Source organism: Protopterus annectens, chromosome 12.part0, assembly GCF_019279795.1.
Source record: "Protopterus annectens isolate FY-2018-M chromosome 12.part0, PAN1.0, whole genome shotgun sequence".
NCBI lineage: Eukaryota > Metazoa > Chordata > Ceratodontiformes > Protopteridae > Protopterus > Protopterus annectens.
Window position 1 is genome coordinate 1246194355 of NC_056746.1, and position 17677 is coordinate 1246212031.

A 17677-nucleotide genomic window follows, 5' to 3' on the forward strand; every position below is an offset into this window, starting at 1 on the left:
ATTCCGTCCCCTTCCACCCCGGCTAGAGCCTCTGACGTCCCCCTATCCGTAGATGGCAGAGCCCAAAGGTCTGGGGATACTCCCATGAGCGGTCCCCAACTTTCTGAGGGCCCCTCAGAGTCTGTGCCTGAGGAGCCCCCTAGAAAGAAGTCATGCAAGAGGAAGCACATATACTCCCAGGACGAGTCTCTCACTTCTGATACCGACCTCAAGGAGTTGAGGGGTCCCCCAAGTCGTCCTCTGATGACGTCTCTTTCTCCGACATCCTGGAACTATTGAGACAGGGAGGCGACTGGCCGTCCAAAACCCCCTCTGAGGAGGAGTCGGTATTCCTCAAGGTCTTTGGTGCTCAACCCTCCGCCTCCAGGACGTTTCCACCCTTCGAGCTCTTGGATTTAATTTGTCGAAGGGTGTGGGAGAATCCTGATTCGGTGGAACCTGTACCCAGAAGGCCCAATAAGTTTCTTTCTGCCCCCCCCCCGGGAAAGAGTTTCTGTCCAAAGGGGTTTCTGTAGATGCCATGGTGGTGGCGGCGGCCACACAGCAGGAAGTAGCCGAGTTTTCTTCCTCCATCCATCCTTCTAACAAGGAGTCTAGGAGCATGGACCGGTACGGGAAGCATAACCTCTCGTCAGTGACCTTCACCCTACGGTCACTGAACTACCTCTGTCATTTTATTCGGCTCCAGAGAGATCTCCTCAAGGAGTTAGGAGATACTCTAGCGGGTAACGTACCTGAGGCGTTAGCGCACACAGTTAACTTCCATGTGTCTACCCTCAATTCTATTGTCAACTCATCCATGAGGCTCATATTGTATGCAGCCGAAGGGGCGAGAAGGGCAGCCAGTTCGGGAGTAGCCCTCAGGAGGCAAGCCTGGATGCGCCTGTGTCATTTCGCGGAGGCCTTCAAGTCTTCCTTCACTGACACTCCTTTTGATGGGTCCTCGCTCTTTGGGACCAAAGTGAAAGACACCCTCACCAGATGCGAGCAAGAGGGAAAGACTCTGTCTGCCGTAGGGGTCCGTTTTTCCCTCCCCTCGAGGCCTTACCCCAAGGCTCAGAGGGGAGGGAAAATGTGGTTCAAGAAATCGCAGAAGTTTTTCCCGGCCGCACAAGGTGAGTCCCCCTCCAGAGGCAGAGGAAGGGGAGGTTATTCTGGAAGACGCCGCCCTAGAGGCAGAGGAGGCCCCCGCAACTCGGGAGACCATGATTCCTTTCGCGGTTCTTCCTACCATCGTTCTTGATGTGTTGCTCGACTGTGCTATTCCGGAGCCAGTCGAGGGCTGCATATTGTTGTACTCAGAAGCCTGGGAAAGCATCGCCCAGGATCAATGGGTATTACGAATAGTTTCCTGAGGTTATGCCATCCCTTTTTCATCAGACCCCCCCCCCCTCCAGTCAGGAAAATCCCGGACGTTCCACCTAGTCAAAGGGATCACGCAGCATTCGAGGTTTCAAAGCTGCTAAAGAAGGGAGTCATCCAACCTGTCCCCTCAGACTAAATCGGATTAGGGACTTACTCGAGACTCTTTTTGGTGCCGAAAAGAACAGGAGACCTGAGACCCATTCTAGATCTCAGCAGATTAAACCACTACGTTCTGAAGTCCAAGTTCCAAATGGTCACCCTTCAGTCCATTTTTCCGTTGCTGGAAAAAGAAGTATGGATGTGCTCCATCGACCTCAAGGATGCTTACCATCATATCAAAATGGACAGGGCATCCAGGAGTCACCTACGCTTCCGGCTGGGAGCCAGTCATTTTCAGTTTCGTGCCCTGCCCTTTGGTCTCACCACAGCCCCCAGGGTGTTCACCAAGTGTTTGGCAGTGGTGACAGCTCACCTGAGACGTCAAGGATTCCAAGTGTTTCCGTACCTGGACGACTGGCTCCTCACTGCCTCCACCAGGCATCTACTCATCTGAGCCAGGGACGCTACCATTACCCTCTGTCAACGACTAGGAATAACATTGAACTGGGAAAAATCTGCCTTGCTGCCTTCACAGTGTGTCACGTTTATAGGCGCAGAGCTAGACACCGTTCAAATGCGGGCCTTCTTGCCGCACAACAGGATCAGAGTATTACAGAATCAGGTTCACGCTTTATTACCCCTCAGGAAAGTACAGGCGAGATGGGTTCTTCAGCTTCTGGGCACCATGGCAGCTACCATTATGTTAGCGCCTCTAGCGATGTTACACATGAGGCTTCTTCAATGGCTTTTCTTTGCCCAGTGGTCTCTCCAAAAACTCCCCCTTTCCCACCAGATCCTACTCACGGACCGATGCAAACAGGATCTTGGTTGGTGGCTGTGCTCCACCAACCTGGACGAGGGGAAACCTTTTGTTCCTCCATCACCAGTCGCCACGGTGACCACGGACGCCTCCCAGATGGGGTGGGGGGGCATTATCTTGGCAGGACAGTCCAAGGCACGTGGCAAGATCATGAGGTACATCTGCACATCAGTGTCTTAGAGATGAGAGCGGTGTTACTGGCGTTGTGGGCACTTCAGAGCTCTCTTCCTCTGGGGACGATTGCAATACACTCGGACAACATGTCCATTGTGTGGTATCTAAACAAACAAGGAGGAACCAGATCTTACCCCCTGTGCAGAGAGGTCATGCGAGTGTGGCAGTGGGCAGTGTCTTCCCAATGGTTTCTAGTGGCAACGCACATTCCGGGGAAGGCCAATGTGATAGCAGACAGGCTGAGCAGAGCTATTCTGATGCCTTACGAGTGGTCCCTGAACCGTCTGGTTGCGGAACAGATTTTCAGCAGGTGGGGTCAGGTTTGCTGCGATCTTTTTGCCAATCCCCTCAATACCAAATGCAGCAACTACTTCACCCTGATCCCCCCACAGGGGGAGTCACCCAGAGACATTCTAGTCCACAATTGGCCCTCCGGTCTGCTCTGTGCTTTCCCTCCGTTTCCTCTGTTACCAAGAGTGATTCAGAAAGCCATATCCTTGGGAAGCAAGATGATTCTAATTGCCCCACACTGGCCTCGCCAGGTCTGGTTCTCCTTTCTCCATCCATTCCCTGTGGACAGTCCTTGGATTCTGGACCCAGTACCAGACCTACTGACACACATGTCGGGACAGTTTCATCCCTCCCTGTGGACCCTCAGGTTGACAGACTGGCTACTCCACTTCCATCGTTAGTCAGACTTCATCATTTTTCACCTGAGGTGGTGCATATTTTATCCTCTTCTCATAAGTCTTTGACTAGGAAGATTTATTCCAGCAAATGGAAGAGATTCTCTATTTGGGCTCATGCACAAGGAATTGACCCTTACACAGCCCCAATTGCTGCTGTTTTGGATTTCTTGTCCATGCTCTTTCAGCAGGGCTCTGCGCCCGCTACCATTAAAGTCCAGCTGGCGGCTATTTCAAACTTTCATACCTCCTGTGAGCCTTCCCTTATGGCCCATAAACTCTGTAAGGCCTTTCTAAAGGGCACCTTATTACTCCGGCCTCCTGTGTCAGAACCTATCATGCCCTGTGATCTAAACTTTGTTTTGCAAGCCCTTACTTCCCCACCTTTCGAGCCAGCTGCCACCTGTGAGTTAAAGTTTTTGTCCTGGAAGACAGATTTCCTAATAGCCATCACATCAGCCAGACGGGTGTCAGAGATTCAAGCTCTCTCCATCAAACCCACGTATTTAATTTTTCATAAGGACAGAGTTTCTCTTAGACCTAATACGTCCTTTCTTCCCAAAGTAACATCTACTGTTAATCTCAATCAGTCTATTGAGCTGCCAGTGTTCTTCCCTCAATTCTCGAACAAGGCAGAGTTTAGATTTCATCAACTGGATGTGTGCAGACAATTACGATTCAGTCTACACAGGACCAAACACCTATGAAAATCTGACCAATTGTTTGTCTCCTTTTCAGAAAATAGAGCGGGTTCCCCCATTTCCAAGGTTACCATTTCCAGATGGATTTCGAATTGTATTTCCTTTATTTATTCTTCAGCAGGAAAAAATCTACCGTTTCCAGTCAAGGCTCACTCTACTAGGGCTGTTTCTGCATCTATGGCATACCATGCTAGACTATCTTTGGATGATATTTGTGTTGCAGCCACGTGGGCTTCCCTGCCCACCTTTATTACTCATTACAAACTGGACGTGGCCGGGCTTCCTTTGGTTCCACAGTCCTCAGGAGATTGTCCCTTTGAGCCTCCCAGGATAGAGGTGTTGGGGACGCTGTCCCGCGAGTAAGAATGTAGGCGAGATTGGACTACATAACATCAAGAAGTTATGTACTCACCATAACGTTCGATGTATGTAGTCCATCTCGCCTCACATTCTTATGTACCCTCCCACCTGCCCCCTTCCTGGAGGATCTGGAGTTTGGGATTGGTGCTAGAGTACCCTTCAATGGTAGTTTGTTTTTCTTATTCCCCTTGATAGTGTTCTGCCTTATTGGATTGTTATTATGCATGAGGTGTGATTGTTGGATTCGCAGCAAACTAGATCTGGGGTTATGGAGCAGTGCAGCATGGGATACCTGCTTGGCCCAGCCAATGGGAGACTTTGAGCTATTAAATAAAAGTTGGCCGAGTCGGAGCCAATATTCAGCTCCGAACCCGCGAGTAAGAATGTGAGGCGAGATGGACTACATACATCGAATGTTATGGTGAGTACATAACTTCTTGTTTCAATGCTGTTTCAATGAATGTGAGTTTTAAAGGCACAGAAGTTTTAATGCTCAGTCTGTTTTCATTGTGAGATTGCATTGCTCTATTTAGCAGATGTCTTTGTGTTTGTGCTATAAAATGCAAAATAAAACTTGCAAAATAAAACTTTCAAATCAAGTCCAAATCATTGTAGAAGTAAAGCAGTATGCACATTAGTGTTTATGGTAAATGGGGTGAAATAGCCAAGAAATGGTTGATTGGAATGGCTGCAGGGAGGAGGCTCCATTCGAACATGATTTTGTGAGGGGGAAGGGTGGCAAACTCAAAGACAACCGCGGGTGAACTATACCTCTCAACTGTCCAGATTTTCACAGAATGAATAGATTTTTGCTTCTTATTTTTGTTTTTTTCCTCATAAAATGTGTGGTTATCTGGCAAATAATTTAGGAATTAAGTCACTAAATAATGACAGACACTGAGTTTCAGACTTTATAACCTTCAGAAAAATGCATGCTAAACAAGACCTGTTATCCTATCAATTGTCTCAGTTTATACAACAATTTATAGTACTGTTTATATGTTCCCCCAGTATATTTGGCCTTGTCCAGATTCCCTGCATTAACAGGTTGAGAGGTACATGCAAATAAATTGCTTTATAGAATTAGGCATATCCAACCTCTCAACTGCCACCGATTTTGACTCAAAATGTTGCTCTTCCCCTAATAATCCTGCCGCAAAATAGCAATTTGGGAAGAAAACGTAGACTTACAATTACGAAATAACTGTAATAATCAGAGTTATAGATTACTTTTATTTCAGAAATGCATGTAGATTTTTATTTTGTCAGCTGCTCAAGTTAGCAGTACTGATATTAAAAAGTGTCCCCCCTTTGACAGGTTCCCAGCTGTATTGTGTGGCTATTTTATATTTTTGCATTACATTTTGGTCCATTTTTCATAAAATTGTGTTTTTTGGCAAATTAGTGGCAAATCATTAAAGAGAAGTGGCAAATCATTAAAGACTGAAGTTAGAAAATAATGACAGACATTTGAGTTTCAGATTTCGTACCTTTCAGAAAATTCATACTAATGCAAGACCTACTATTCTGTTATCTTTCTAAGTTTATAAGAGCAGTATTTAAAAATTGTCCTTATTTTTGGGCCTTTGTACCACTTCTATGTATGGCTCTGTCCATATTTCTTGTTCTGAGGTTGAGAGGTATGACAAATGTGTCAGGGCCATCACAGTCAGCCAGAGACATTTCAAATTGTGACATACTTGTTGCACCCCACTTCCCCATGTAGTGACTCTGGATGTGTCCAAGCAAGGCATGGAGCAGTTATGCAGTGTAAATGTGCAGAGTATTGCCCCATCTAAGGTAGACACAAGTGCTACTTTTATTCTGTCCTTGATTTTACAGAATGCTCTGGTTTCTGTCATATTTTTATACTGTTGATTTATGCTTATTATTACTCAGAAAGTGCTTGTTGCTCTGTGTTTAAGTAGCAATGCTTTAATGACCATCAGGTAAGCTTGTCTGAGATTGTAAGATGCAAGTAAGCTTTAATAAGCATACTGTTAAAGAATTGCCAACATTGAAAGACTTTCTGTTGTTGCCATGCAGAAAATACTTACATAACTAGATAATGTATAAGCCTTGGGTATTGAAATGCATATGACAGTATTTGTTATAAAGGACAGGATTACATTATTTTAAGAAGCTCATTATATTTGTTGGAGACTTGCAGTCATTTTTGCAGGCTTTACCTGTAAACCAAACAGAATGCCAATCTATCATGTGTGGTCCATTACCTGTACAGTAATCCTTTAAGCAATGTATCTTGAGCTTGTTTCTTGTTTGCTTTTAATTTTTTACTTTGATCATGTTTTCCCCATGAAACAAGCAGATAGTTGTCAGGCAGCAGGTCTTTTTTGGATAAGAAACATTTTTACAAGTGGAGGTATCACAGAGATTGCTACTTTCAGCATGTTACATGGTACTTTAATAAAGCTGACCATAAATTATAATTAGAACTGCAGTGCAAGAAGAAGTGGTTTGAGTTGAGTGCTGCTTGTTTTTCTTGTACTTGATTTTGACTGGCATTCCAGTAATGTATTTAAAAAGTAATTTATTTTTTCATGCCTCACAACCTTTTTGTTTCCATCTAGATATTAAGTAAGATGTCATACAGCCAATGCATTGAAATATTTTTTTTCTTCTACACTTCATTTTGTCTTGATTGGACTCTCATAATTACGGTTTGGCACCCAGGGCAGCGTATTTAATTAACGTTACAGTTTTTTGTGGTTTTGAGCATAGCTCCTCCCCTTTCTGGTTGACCACACCCCTTCCCAATTGACCCCACCCATTCACTTGTCTCCTGCAGCCCCCCTTTGATTTGAAGTCACCAGCCACCACTGATTGATAGTCATCTCAGACTAAAAACCTGGGTTTGCAGGAAGAGATCTATTCATTGCTTGGAGAGATCTGAGTTTTTATTGTCTGCTAGGTAGGCTGCTACATAGTTATAAGTGTGATAGGCATATGTCAGGCATACTGTCATGGGGGGGAGGGTATCTCTCTCGGCTCTACTGCCAAGGATATTTGTGCCCCCTTAGCCCTGGTGTCTTATGTAGGTTAAACAGAGTAAGTATAACTCAGGTGTAGGAAACTGAAAATGTAAAAGATCCATACGAGACAGCAAAGGAAGGACATATCTTAATGTTGTAGCTAATGAAGGGGCCCTTTTCAAAAACAAAACATACAGTGATTATTCACATTTTTCCTAGTTTGTCTTACAGAATAATTGCTAACGTATTTTGGATCTCTTTAGATTATATTCTGAAACAGAAACATTTTGGCTTGAAATGTTTAAAGAAGGATGTTTTTGGCAATCTCTTCAACAGTAACAGAAAAGAGATTGCACACAGCTAAGTAAAGCTGATAACAGTAAAAATTCCTAAATGTCATGCATTCGTGACTTTTATTTTATATTTCTGTGTCACATCATTCTATCATGATGATTCTAACTATGTATTCTACTCCTTTACAGATAACTGATACAAGTTACCAGAGTTTGAGAGGTATTCCACTCCGACATACATCACTAAAAGACTCAGCAGTGTAAGAACATTGTAGATGCACTCTTTAAAAATAAATTTAACTCTTGCCATAGGAGGAACATGCAGTGACTTCCAAAGGACTTTCAGTAAAATGATCAATTTCAGAAATACTGGATACAGTTGAACAGAATTCTGTATTTCATTTCCACAAATAATTACTGCAGAAGTGAGCTTCATATGTAATGCAGTAATTGTGAATCATTGTGGAGTTTTGTCTTTGTCTTGTTAGAGTGACTTGCAGTATGTCCTTAACAAGGATTGGAGGATTCATCCCAAATACTTCATCTTAAAAAACGAGTACCCAACTATGACTGGCGAAGACACTTTGCAATGCGCTTGCAGAGGTGTCTAAACAGATTTTTAGAGCATGCAGATGAAAACAGGACATCAGGTGAAGGAAGGCAACCAAATAAAACCTGGAAATGACCATATGGTACATTTTTATAATTTTTATTTTCTATTCTGTTTTGTAACAAAATATTTTTTTTCTGAAAACTCATCTTTAATCAAAATGATGATGACTTGTCCTGAAACTGTCTGAAAGCCGAAAACGTAGAGTGCTGCTCATACATCAGAGTGGCATAAGAGACAACATGTGTTTGAATGTTTGGTGCTGTGTGATTTTTCAGAGCGTCTGTATTAAAAGACAACTTTTGCACTGTGTTATCTATAACATTTAACAAAACTTTTAGTTTTTCGTAGTCCTTATCAATGTCAGTTACAATTTATTAACACATGCCAGTTGTTAATTGGGTGTCATATTCCTGACTGCTTGCAAACCAGACAGCAATTGTCTGGACCTCAAACTGAAAGAAAATGTAATTTTGAGAAAATCTTTTCACTTGAGCAAATAAAGCAGTTTTTGCCTTGGTTCTTCAATTAAAACAAATTCCTTCTATATAAACAACTAAATTGCATCCCTGAATACTTTAGGTTCAGTACTGAGATTAAGTTGCTTTGAATGAAAAGCACTGTGTGTGTGTGTGTGTGTGTGTGTGTGTGTGTGTGTGTGTGTGTGTGTGTGTGTGTGTGTGTGTGTGCTCACATGCCTGTGTGTGTGTGCGCGCTTGCGCACGCGTGTGTGTGTGTGTGTGCGTGCGTGCGTGCATATGTGCATCTGTAGGCCTGAGTTGGACAAGGCAGCCTACACATCTAGAAGTGTAGGTGTGAATGAGTGAAACTGTAATGGCAGTGATGACTATAATCTGTCATTACCAAGTCAACACTTTGTGTATCATAGTGGATTCCAAGTCTCCCCTTAACTCCTAGGCTAAGCATGATGGTCACTAACTTTTTGCCTAAGATATATATATATAGCTATATTTATATCTTAGTATGTAATCTCTTTGTGTAGTATTTTTCAAAAAGCACATTTACAGAGTAAAAAGTAAAAAGAGTACAAAAAAAATAGAACACTTTTAGTTGTAACTAGCCTCACATCTCTTCTATTATGCCTTCTTGTCCACAGGCAGTAACCATCCCACAATAAACATAAATAGGTTGTCCACCAGCAGTAACCATCCCATAATAAACATAAATAGATTGTGCCCAGCCTGTGATCTCCAGTGAGTTTAAACATTAAATAGTTATCGTTCCCAGTTATTCTTTATTTCTTAAAAGTATATCAGTGGTACCTGTACTGCACCATTTTAGCCCGTCATCAGCTCATTTTGAATTCATCACATTTCTGCAGCCAGTCATATCTATCCGTCTCAATGCAGTATATAATAAATACCTCTTTATAGCTGCAGAAGATCTGTGATTTTGACGTCCCCAGTGAGATCCACTTACTGTAATTAAAGCCAGTGCCTGTAGTATACTTATTCTAGTCTTATTACAGAAGTTGGATCTTGTGTAGCACCTATAGCCACTATGCACCGAGGAGTAGCCACTCTCTCTGTGGCTGTTGCTGTCCCCACAGTGAGCAAGGGAGAGCCCTTCTTGTTGATCCTGAGAAAGGGAACAGGGAAGGCTTCCCTGTTGTCAGAATGTTGTGCCCATTCATGGGGAAGCTGCAGCTGCCACTGGTAGCACAGATAGCCCCATTTTTCAGAAAACTAAATGTGTCTACTCCTCCTCATACTTACTACGACAGGAGTAGTTTACTTGGTCTTTCTTACGGTTTAATTCTGGCTATTGATCCTTCTTGCAAAGTAGTTCCTGGTAAAAAAAAAAAAATAGAGGGTACTTCTTTTCCTGAAGAGATTCAAGATTCTGAATCTGAACAGGAAGATAAAGGGACAGATAGTATTTTTTTCCTCAGATTCCTGATTCAAACTCAGAGGAGATCTCAGGTTCTGTATGTGTGTGTGTGTGTGTGTGGGGGTCTTTTTCTGTGAGACTCTTGTTAGTTGGAAGAATACTGAGGTTTCTCAGTACCTCAGAAAATACAGAGCTGTTACAGAAGGAATTTCCAGAAGCTACACCCATTCCTCCGTCTGCTTTAGAAGATGAGTTACTGCCTGCAATTATCATGATAGTCAGCCAGCTGCCACTGAAAGGGAGATAGGATGTAGAAAGGTTCCTCAATCTTTTAAGTTTTATATACTGTTCCCAAACCTGACCCAGCAGCTATAGTTGTAGTTGATCCCACTGCTGCTGTTCTCTTCCAGCCCTACTATTTCTGATAATGATGGGAAATCTATTGATAAGTGCAGGGAAAAGCATATACTTCTGCAATGTTGAGTTTCAGAATTTTGAATTGTCAGGCTGATACGTTAGTTTGTTCTAATTGCAAAATAATGAGGAATGTTTTATCTTCAATTGTTTCTTGTGAGGAAAACGCTGCTTTAATAATTTAGTTTCTTCTATTGCACAGGTCTCTACTCATTGTTTACAGTGTGTGTATGTATATATGTATATGTGTGTGTGTGTGGATGTGTGAGAGAGAGAGAGAGTGTGTGTGTGTGTGTGTGTGTGTGTGTGTGTGTGTGTGTGTGTGTGTGTGTGTGTGTGTGTGTGTGTGAGAGAGAGAGAGAGTGTGTGTGTGAGAAAGAGAGAGAGACTGTTGATGGGCTATGACCACTGGTACTGTTTTGATGAGGTTTGCATGGCTACATTCTCACAACATCCAAAATGATGATAAAATGAGATTTTAAATTCCACTTTGGATAGAGATTTAGTATTTGAACCCTCTGCTGTAGAGGTGATCAAAAATGTGTTGAAAGGGGTAAGTTGATCCAGGGAATCTCTAAGATTTTTCAGCTTTCCTTTTCAAAATTTTCTAAGCGATTCTCTAACTACTCATCCAGTTTTGACAAAAATCAGAATAAACATTCTCAACAAAATACAGGTAAACAGTCATTTAAGAAGGAATGGCAAGGGGTTCCAAAAAGAAGCCTTGAACCTTTGAAAACCAAGGATAGTCCAGCAAGTGTGAATGAATATTAAGTACCTTTTGATCCACTCCCACCCTGGCCCCTTTTTTCTTTCAGAAAGTCTGAATCTCCGTTTATCTCTTTGGCAACAGATAGCTTCAGACAATGGGTTCTGAAGGTCATTCATCAAGGTTGTAGATGGCAGTGAGGGAAATTTCCTCCTTGCAGGAGACATTCCTCATCCTCAAGATCAGGCTGTTTTGTTTCCTGTGGTTCCCCATCACATGCTGTCCTAAGAAGTGATAGAACCAGTTCCTCCTTCCCATGTAGGGAATATTTTTTGTACAAGGATGCTCTTAGTGCCAAATAAATAAATGGTTAGAGACCACTTCTGAATTTTTCTTTTCTAAACCTGTTTGTGATGGAGCCTAAATTCAAAATTATGTCATTTCATACTTGTTAACTCCTCTTCCTCTTTCAAGTTTCCTGATAGCACTAAACTTAAAATATGTTTATCATCACATCCCTATTCATTTAGACTTCAGATGTTTCTTAAGGCTTTTGTGTGTCTGGATCACATTATTATACATCAGCTCTCTGCCTTATCCTTTAGACTGCCCACTACACTAAGTGTGTTCACTATGTGTCTTGCTTCTTGCTTCATTTGTAGGCATCTACCTTTTTTCATATTTAGACGACTTACTTATCTTTGTAGAATCTTTTTCAAAATGTCAGGAGTCTCTCTTGGGTGAGAGATCTCTTACACAAGCCAGGATTCCAAGAGAACATTCAAGTCTTTCTTGACTCCTTCACCCAGGATTATGTTCCAAGGATGTCAGCTAGACACCTCAGTTCAAAGAGCTTTTCTTCCACAGGAAAAATAAATGTAGATCTATTTCTCAGGGTTTTCCACGCAAACTTCGATCACTGTGAGGGAATACCTCCAGACTTTGGGTCTCATGGCTTTTATGATTCTCATGATATCCTGACAATATCCTGTTCCGGGACTATATGCAAGAAGGCCTGGAAGATGGATGCCTTTTCTTTTCCTTGGGTAGGGGATGCCCCTGTATGCTTTTCCATTAATATCCAGGATACATTTAAGATTCAGACGAAATCCCCCAAGATTATTGTGGTGACTCCCCATTAGCCCAGGCAGCCTTGGTTCTGCCTTTTGGAAATGGCCAGGGGCAATTATCACAAGCTTCCTCACAGATAGTTCTACTCACGTAAGAGCAGGGATGTTTGAAACACCCCAGCGTCAGTCAACTTCAGTGACTGTCTAGATGACAGGATCTTAATTCCTTTTTAGGCACCTGTTTACTGACAACATGCAGCAGGTACTAATGGAGGCAAAAAACTGCTACTAGAAAGTCATATATTCACAAATGGAAGAGGGTTTTCTATTTGGTGCCTACAAAGTAACCAGCACCCATTCAGGGCTAGTTATTCTGTGGTTTTACAATATTTGTGTGAGTTACAATCCTATGGCTGTCCTTATTCATTTGCCAGGGTTTATTTCTCTGCCATTTCAGGATGTTTGCCCTTGGATCCTTCTCCTCCAGTGCAGTCTCATGTCAAAATAATTTTGAATGAGGTTTTGCACAAGAGGACTCCAAGTAAACTGGTGGCCCCTCCTTGAGATCATAATTTTGTGGATAACTTTAAGTTCTTAACATGTAAAACAATTTTAGTGATTGTTCTGACCCTTGCAAGAAGAGTATCTGAGTTGCAAGCTCTTATACTAAGTCAACCCTATCTCATTTTCCAGAGGGATAATGTCTATGTGTAAAGTGATATCCAGATTTACTTTATGCCGAATTGTCCATCTCCCCATTTTCTTTCCTAAACCAAAAATGAAGGAGAAAGGATACTCCATACCTTGGAAGTCCCCAGACAACTCCAGTACTATTTTGACAAAACTAAATCTTTCACACCTTCAGATCAATTATTCTTGTGACGGTAAGAAGAAGTGACAACCTGTGTCAAAACTATTTCCAAATGCTTGTCTGTTGTCAAAGGCTTTTACTTTTTATTATACTCACCATAACAAAACTGTTCCAAGCAGGATCAAGGCCTACTCTAACCCAGGGTCTTGGCTTTCTTTATGACTTTTTGGAAAGGATTGGATTCTAGTCTGTTCCCCAAGATCTCATAATTACATGCAACATTCTGCCAACAGTAGATCCTTTTTATGTTTATAGTTTTAGTTGTAGCACATTTACTATCATCAAATTTTTTTCTGATATCTTAGTCTTTTATTAATTTACCTACTTTTGCAGTTTACTCCATCATAGTTCACTCCTCCATTTATCCATTCTGTCATCCATGATCAAATATAATATGGCAGACCAAGGTTGTGTAGTTTGTTTATCAGTATTTGATTTTCAAAACAGTAAGTAGCAATTGTGAAACAATATTAAGTTACATGGGAAGATAGCTGCTTGTCAATTGTTGCTATGATTTAGTTACAGAAGTAGCATTGTGTTGCAACAGATATTCATTTGTTAAAAGGTATGTTGATGAATTGGCAATATTTTTCCCTGCAGTTCTGTCAGTAATAAAGGGTCATATTCCAAAGGACTTGCTGTCACTGTAAGAGACTTACTGCAGTGTAAGTCTGCTTTATTGGTAGGCCATGCACAAGAATAAGTCACTTACAATGAGAGCAAGTCTTTCAGAATCTGGCCCAAAGTAGACAACAGTTTTTCTGTTATTTACCAGTACTAGAAAGAAGGTTAATTGGTCTGATGAGTATTACATTTTTGGGGTCACCTTTTCCTTTCAAAATTGATTTGATACAAGTAAGTTTTGTTGCAGTTGTCAAACATTAATTTTAAAGCTGTAATAGTTTTTTTAACTTTTGGAAATATTAATTTGAGACCCCAGTCACTATCTGTACTGTTTCCAATATCTACTTCTGTTAATAGCTTTTATCTGATGTCATTTTCATTCATTCCTCAACTGTTGGGTTGATCTAACTTATCCACTTTTTCCAGCTTCTGGAACAAAAACTCTTGAGCTCCTTCCTTACCCATAATCAACTAGTCATCTACCAAATCTCAGATCTTGTTTGCTACTTTCATGTACAGACATGGTCAATGTTAGCTTGTTTATAGTGGGTAAGAGTAGTAATTTATGGATATAATCTTTTTTTCTGTATTGAATCATATCCTATCTTGCCCTTCTTACATTTTTAGTGTATTTTTCTGAATACCATACTTGGTATTTTCTCTTCTTTTTCCTTTTCCCTTATACCTTTGAGGTAGTCACTTAAATGACCTATCTTAAAATTAAAAAAAGGAACTTCTTCCTTTTCTTACACTAGCCTGTTATCATTAGTGTCTATAGATATGGCTGAGAAACCCTCGGGTTTTAAAAAAATGTAAGGCCTGTGGTCATAAGATTCCATTATCAGATGCACACGATATGTGTATTTATTGTTTAGGCCAAGCCCACTTAGATTGTGCGTGCAATATATGTAAGTCCGTTAATCTTAGGGCCCTTATAGACCACAGAAATAAACTGATTTTGAGAGGATTACTACTTTCAACATCCTCGGATACAGCATCTGGGGCTCAGCCCCCCCTAAGAAGACTGATAAAAAAGAGGCCAAAAAGTGTCCCTCAGACCCTTCAGGTTTTTCTGCTCTGAGCTTGGAACTGCTTCTAAAAATGTTAAAACCATCAAATCCGATCTCTTCAGTTCCGAAGACAAAATCCTGTGGCCTGACTACTTTGGATCCAAAATCTATGGCATTGGATCCGATCCCCTTGGATCCAAAAAAAGCACAAGGGTAGGTCACATTGGATCCGGCCTCCTCAGACTCTGAATCCGATATCTTTTCATCTCCCATCTCCTTTCCTGGAAAGCTGTCACCATTCTAAGACTTCACCCATTACTTCCTCTTCTCGTTCCTCTGGAAGTCTGACCAAAACAGATGTGGATAGGATGATGAGGAAACTTTTCTCAATGCAAATTCAAATGGGGGTTCTCCTAGCTCCTGCTGTATCAGGTCCAGAGACCTTCATCAGTACTATCCCACCAATTTTGTCTTCTTTTCATCAAAGCCAGATGACTCTTGGAGCCATAGCATCAATGCCAGATCCGAGGTGTTGGAGTCAACTTCAAGGTTGTTAGAGCCATTTCTGCCCCTTAGAGCCTTGGCTCTGGGCAGCTAGGCTCCAACCGCTGCTTCAAGTGGTTTATCTTCGGATCAGAAGAAGACAACAGTTCAGAAGCATGTCTTCTTGGAGCTGTCTGTTTCTTTCTGTTCAAGGCATTCTGTTTTCGAAGTACTGCAGAGAGTGTTCTCTGCTCCATGACAAAGGATGTATCCACCCTCCTCCACTACTAATTTCCAGACCAGTTGTCTGCATCTTGAGCATAAATTTCCTGTGCCACAGGGCAGCCAGCTTAACGTCTCCAGAATACCGTGCAAGGTGTATTTATATCTTGCAGTACTTCTTCGGAACATCCTACTGAAGAAGTCCTTATGAAGAGAAAGTGTAAAAGGAGGCACTTAGACTCTCGTCAAGAGTCTGTCATGGAGGATACTGATTTTGATGAAGTGAAGGGTATCCAGTATCACCACCTGATGATGTCTCATTTGGAGATGTACTAGAGATCCTCAAGCAAAGGGGTGGTTGGTCAACTGACAACCATTCCCAAGAGGAATCAATATTCCTGAAATCGTGTGGGCTTGCCCTCTACCTCCTGGGTGACTTCACCCACCAATGAGCTCATTGATTTGACCCCTCAATGAGCGTGGAATGTAACTGATTCTGTTGAGGTGATCCCCAAAGAGACCAGATACTGGCACTACCCAAGTATAAGGAATTTTGGAGCAAAGGAGTACCAGTTAATGGGCATAGCAGCAGACACAAAGAAGGAACTTGCAGAAAAAATTCCTCTGTTCACCCCTCTAACAAGGGAGTCTATGATGCTGGACAGATTCGGGAAGCATGTATATGCTTCAACAACTTTTGCATTTCGGTCACTGGATTATTTGGAATGCTTCACTAGACCCCAGATGGATTTGATTAAAGAACTCACCGAATCCCTTTTGGTACCATTACTTCTGAGGCAGAGAGCGGAGTTGCCTCAGAGTTAGCTACCCTACAGTATATTTACAGTTCATTCATGAGGCTCATCTCACATGCAGCTGAAGGTACATCAAGGGCTGTGGGTTCAGACATTTCCATTAGGAGGCATGCTTGGATGTACCTGTGTGATTTCTTGGGGCCCTTCAAGTCTTCCTTTGTCGATGCTCCCTTTGATGGAAGTTCTTTATTTGGCCACAAGGTTAAAGAAACATTATTCAGGTATGAACAGGATGGCAAGACCCTGTCTGCTGTGGGTGTACGTTTTTCAACTGCTCAAAGGACATTTTCTAGGAAACAACGAGCTGGTCGAAAAATGTGGTTCAGAATGTCCCAGAGTCCCTTCCAAGATCTGCGTAGAGATAGTTCCCCCAGGGCAGAGGGGGGAACTCTAATGGAAGATGCAGCCTGTGCAACAGAGGAGGCCCACGAAACCAGGGGTCCAGAGACACTTTCTCTGACAGATCCTACCAACACTCCTAAAAGGAGGCCTGATTGGAGGCAGTTGAGGGACGATATCCCCACACCAGATAGCTTGGCTAGAGATTACAAAAGATTCATGGGTGCAGAGGATTATTCCCTAAGATTATATAATACCCTCCCCTTCCCTTAACAGTAAACAAAATTCCCAGTGTTCCACCCAGTCAGAGGAAAGTAGCAGCAATAGAAATAAAAAAGCCACTAGAGTAAAGAGTCATCCAAGAAGTACCCCCAGACCAGAAAGAGTCTGGAACTTCCTCAAGATTCTTTTTAGTGCCAGAGAAAAATAGGGGACTGGAGACCAGTTTTGGATCTCAGCAATCTGAACAAGTCAATTCAGCACACCAAGTTCCAGATAGTCTTGGTTCATTCCATTTTGCCTTTTCTGCACAAGGACAACTGGATGTGGTCAATAGATCTTCAGGATGCTTGCTATCATATAAAAATGAACAGACCGTCCAGAAGATACCTATGCTTCTGGCTGGGAGCCAGTCATTACCAGTTCAGAGCTCTGCCCTTTGATCTCACCACAGCCCACAGGATGTTCACCAAATGCATGGCAGCAGTGGCAGCTCACTTGAGACTGCAGGGATTCCGGGTGTTTCCTTACTTGGACAGATGGCAAATAACCGCTGATCATCAGGCATCATCTGATCAAAGCATGAGATTATATACTCCATTTGTGCTCCCACCTGGGAATTACCATAAATCACAATAAATGTCAACTAGAACCAACTCACATACTAGAGTTTATCTGAGCTTTGTTTGACACAGTATCCTTGATAGCTTCCCTTCATTTTCCAAGGGTACAAACCATACAATTCCAGGTCAAAAAGATAATTCAGAATTCCTCTCTCTCTCTCAGCTCGATTGATCCTTCAAGCATTGGGGTCAATGTCTGCTGTGATAGTTTTGGTTCCGCTAGTGAGATACCACACGAGGATTCTTCAGTGGACACTAGCAGCTCAGTGGTCTGTTCTTATATGCTCATAGGTGTGTACTAGGCTAATAGCCCTGGAGCCTTTACA

At 42.2% G+C, this 17677-nt stretch overlaps 1 protein-coding gene across 1 annotated transcript in view; it reads left to right on the plus strand.

Annotated features, from left to right (window-relative positions):
• Window positions 1–8635, plus strand: part of CDK5RAP1 (CDK5 regulatory subunit associated protein 1) — a 650459-nt gene extending 641824 nt beyond the window's left edge. The window contains exon 13 of the mRNA XM_044089012.1: window positions 7681–8635. Within this exon, the coding sequence (XP_043944947.1) occupies window positions 7681–7755 (75 nt within the window). The 3' untranslated portion in view covers window positions 7756–8635. The remainder of the gene's footprint in view (window positions 1–7680) is intronic.
• The last annotated feature ends 9042 nt before the right edge of the window (window positions 8636–17677 follow it).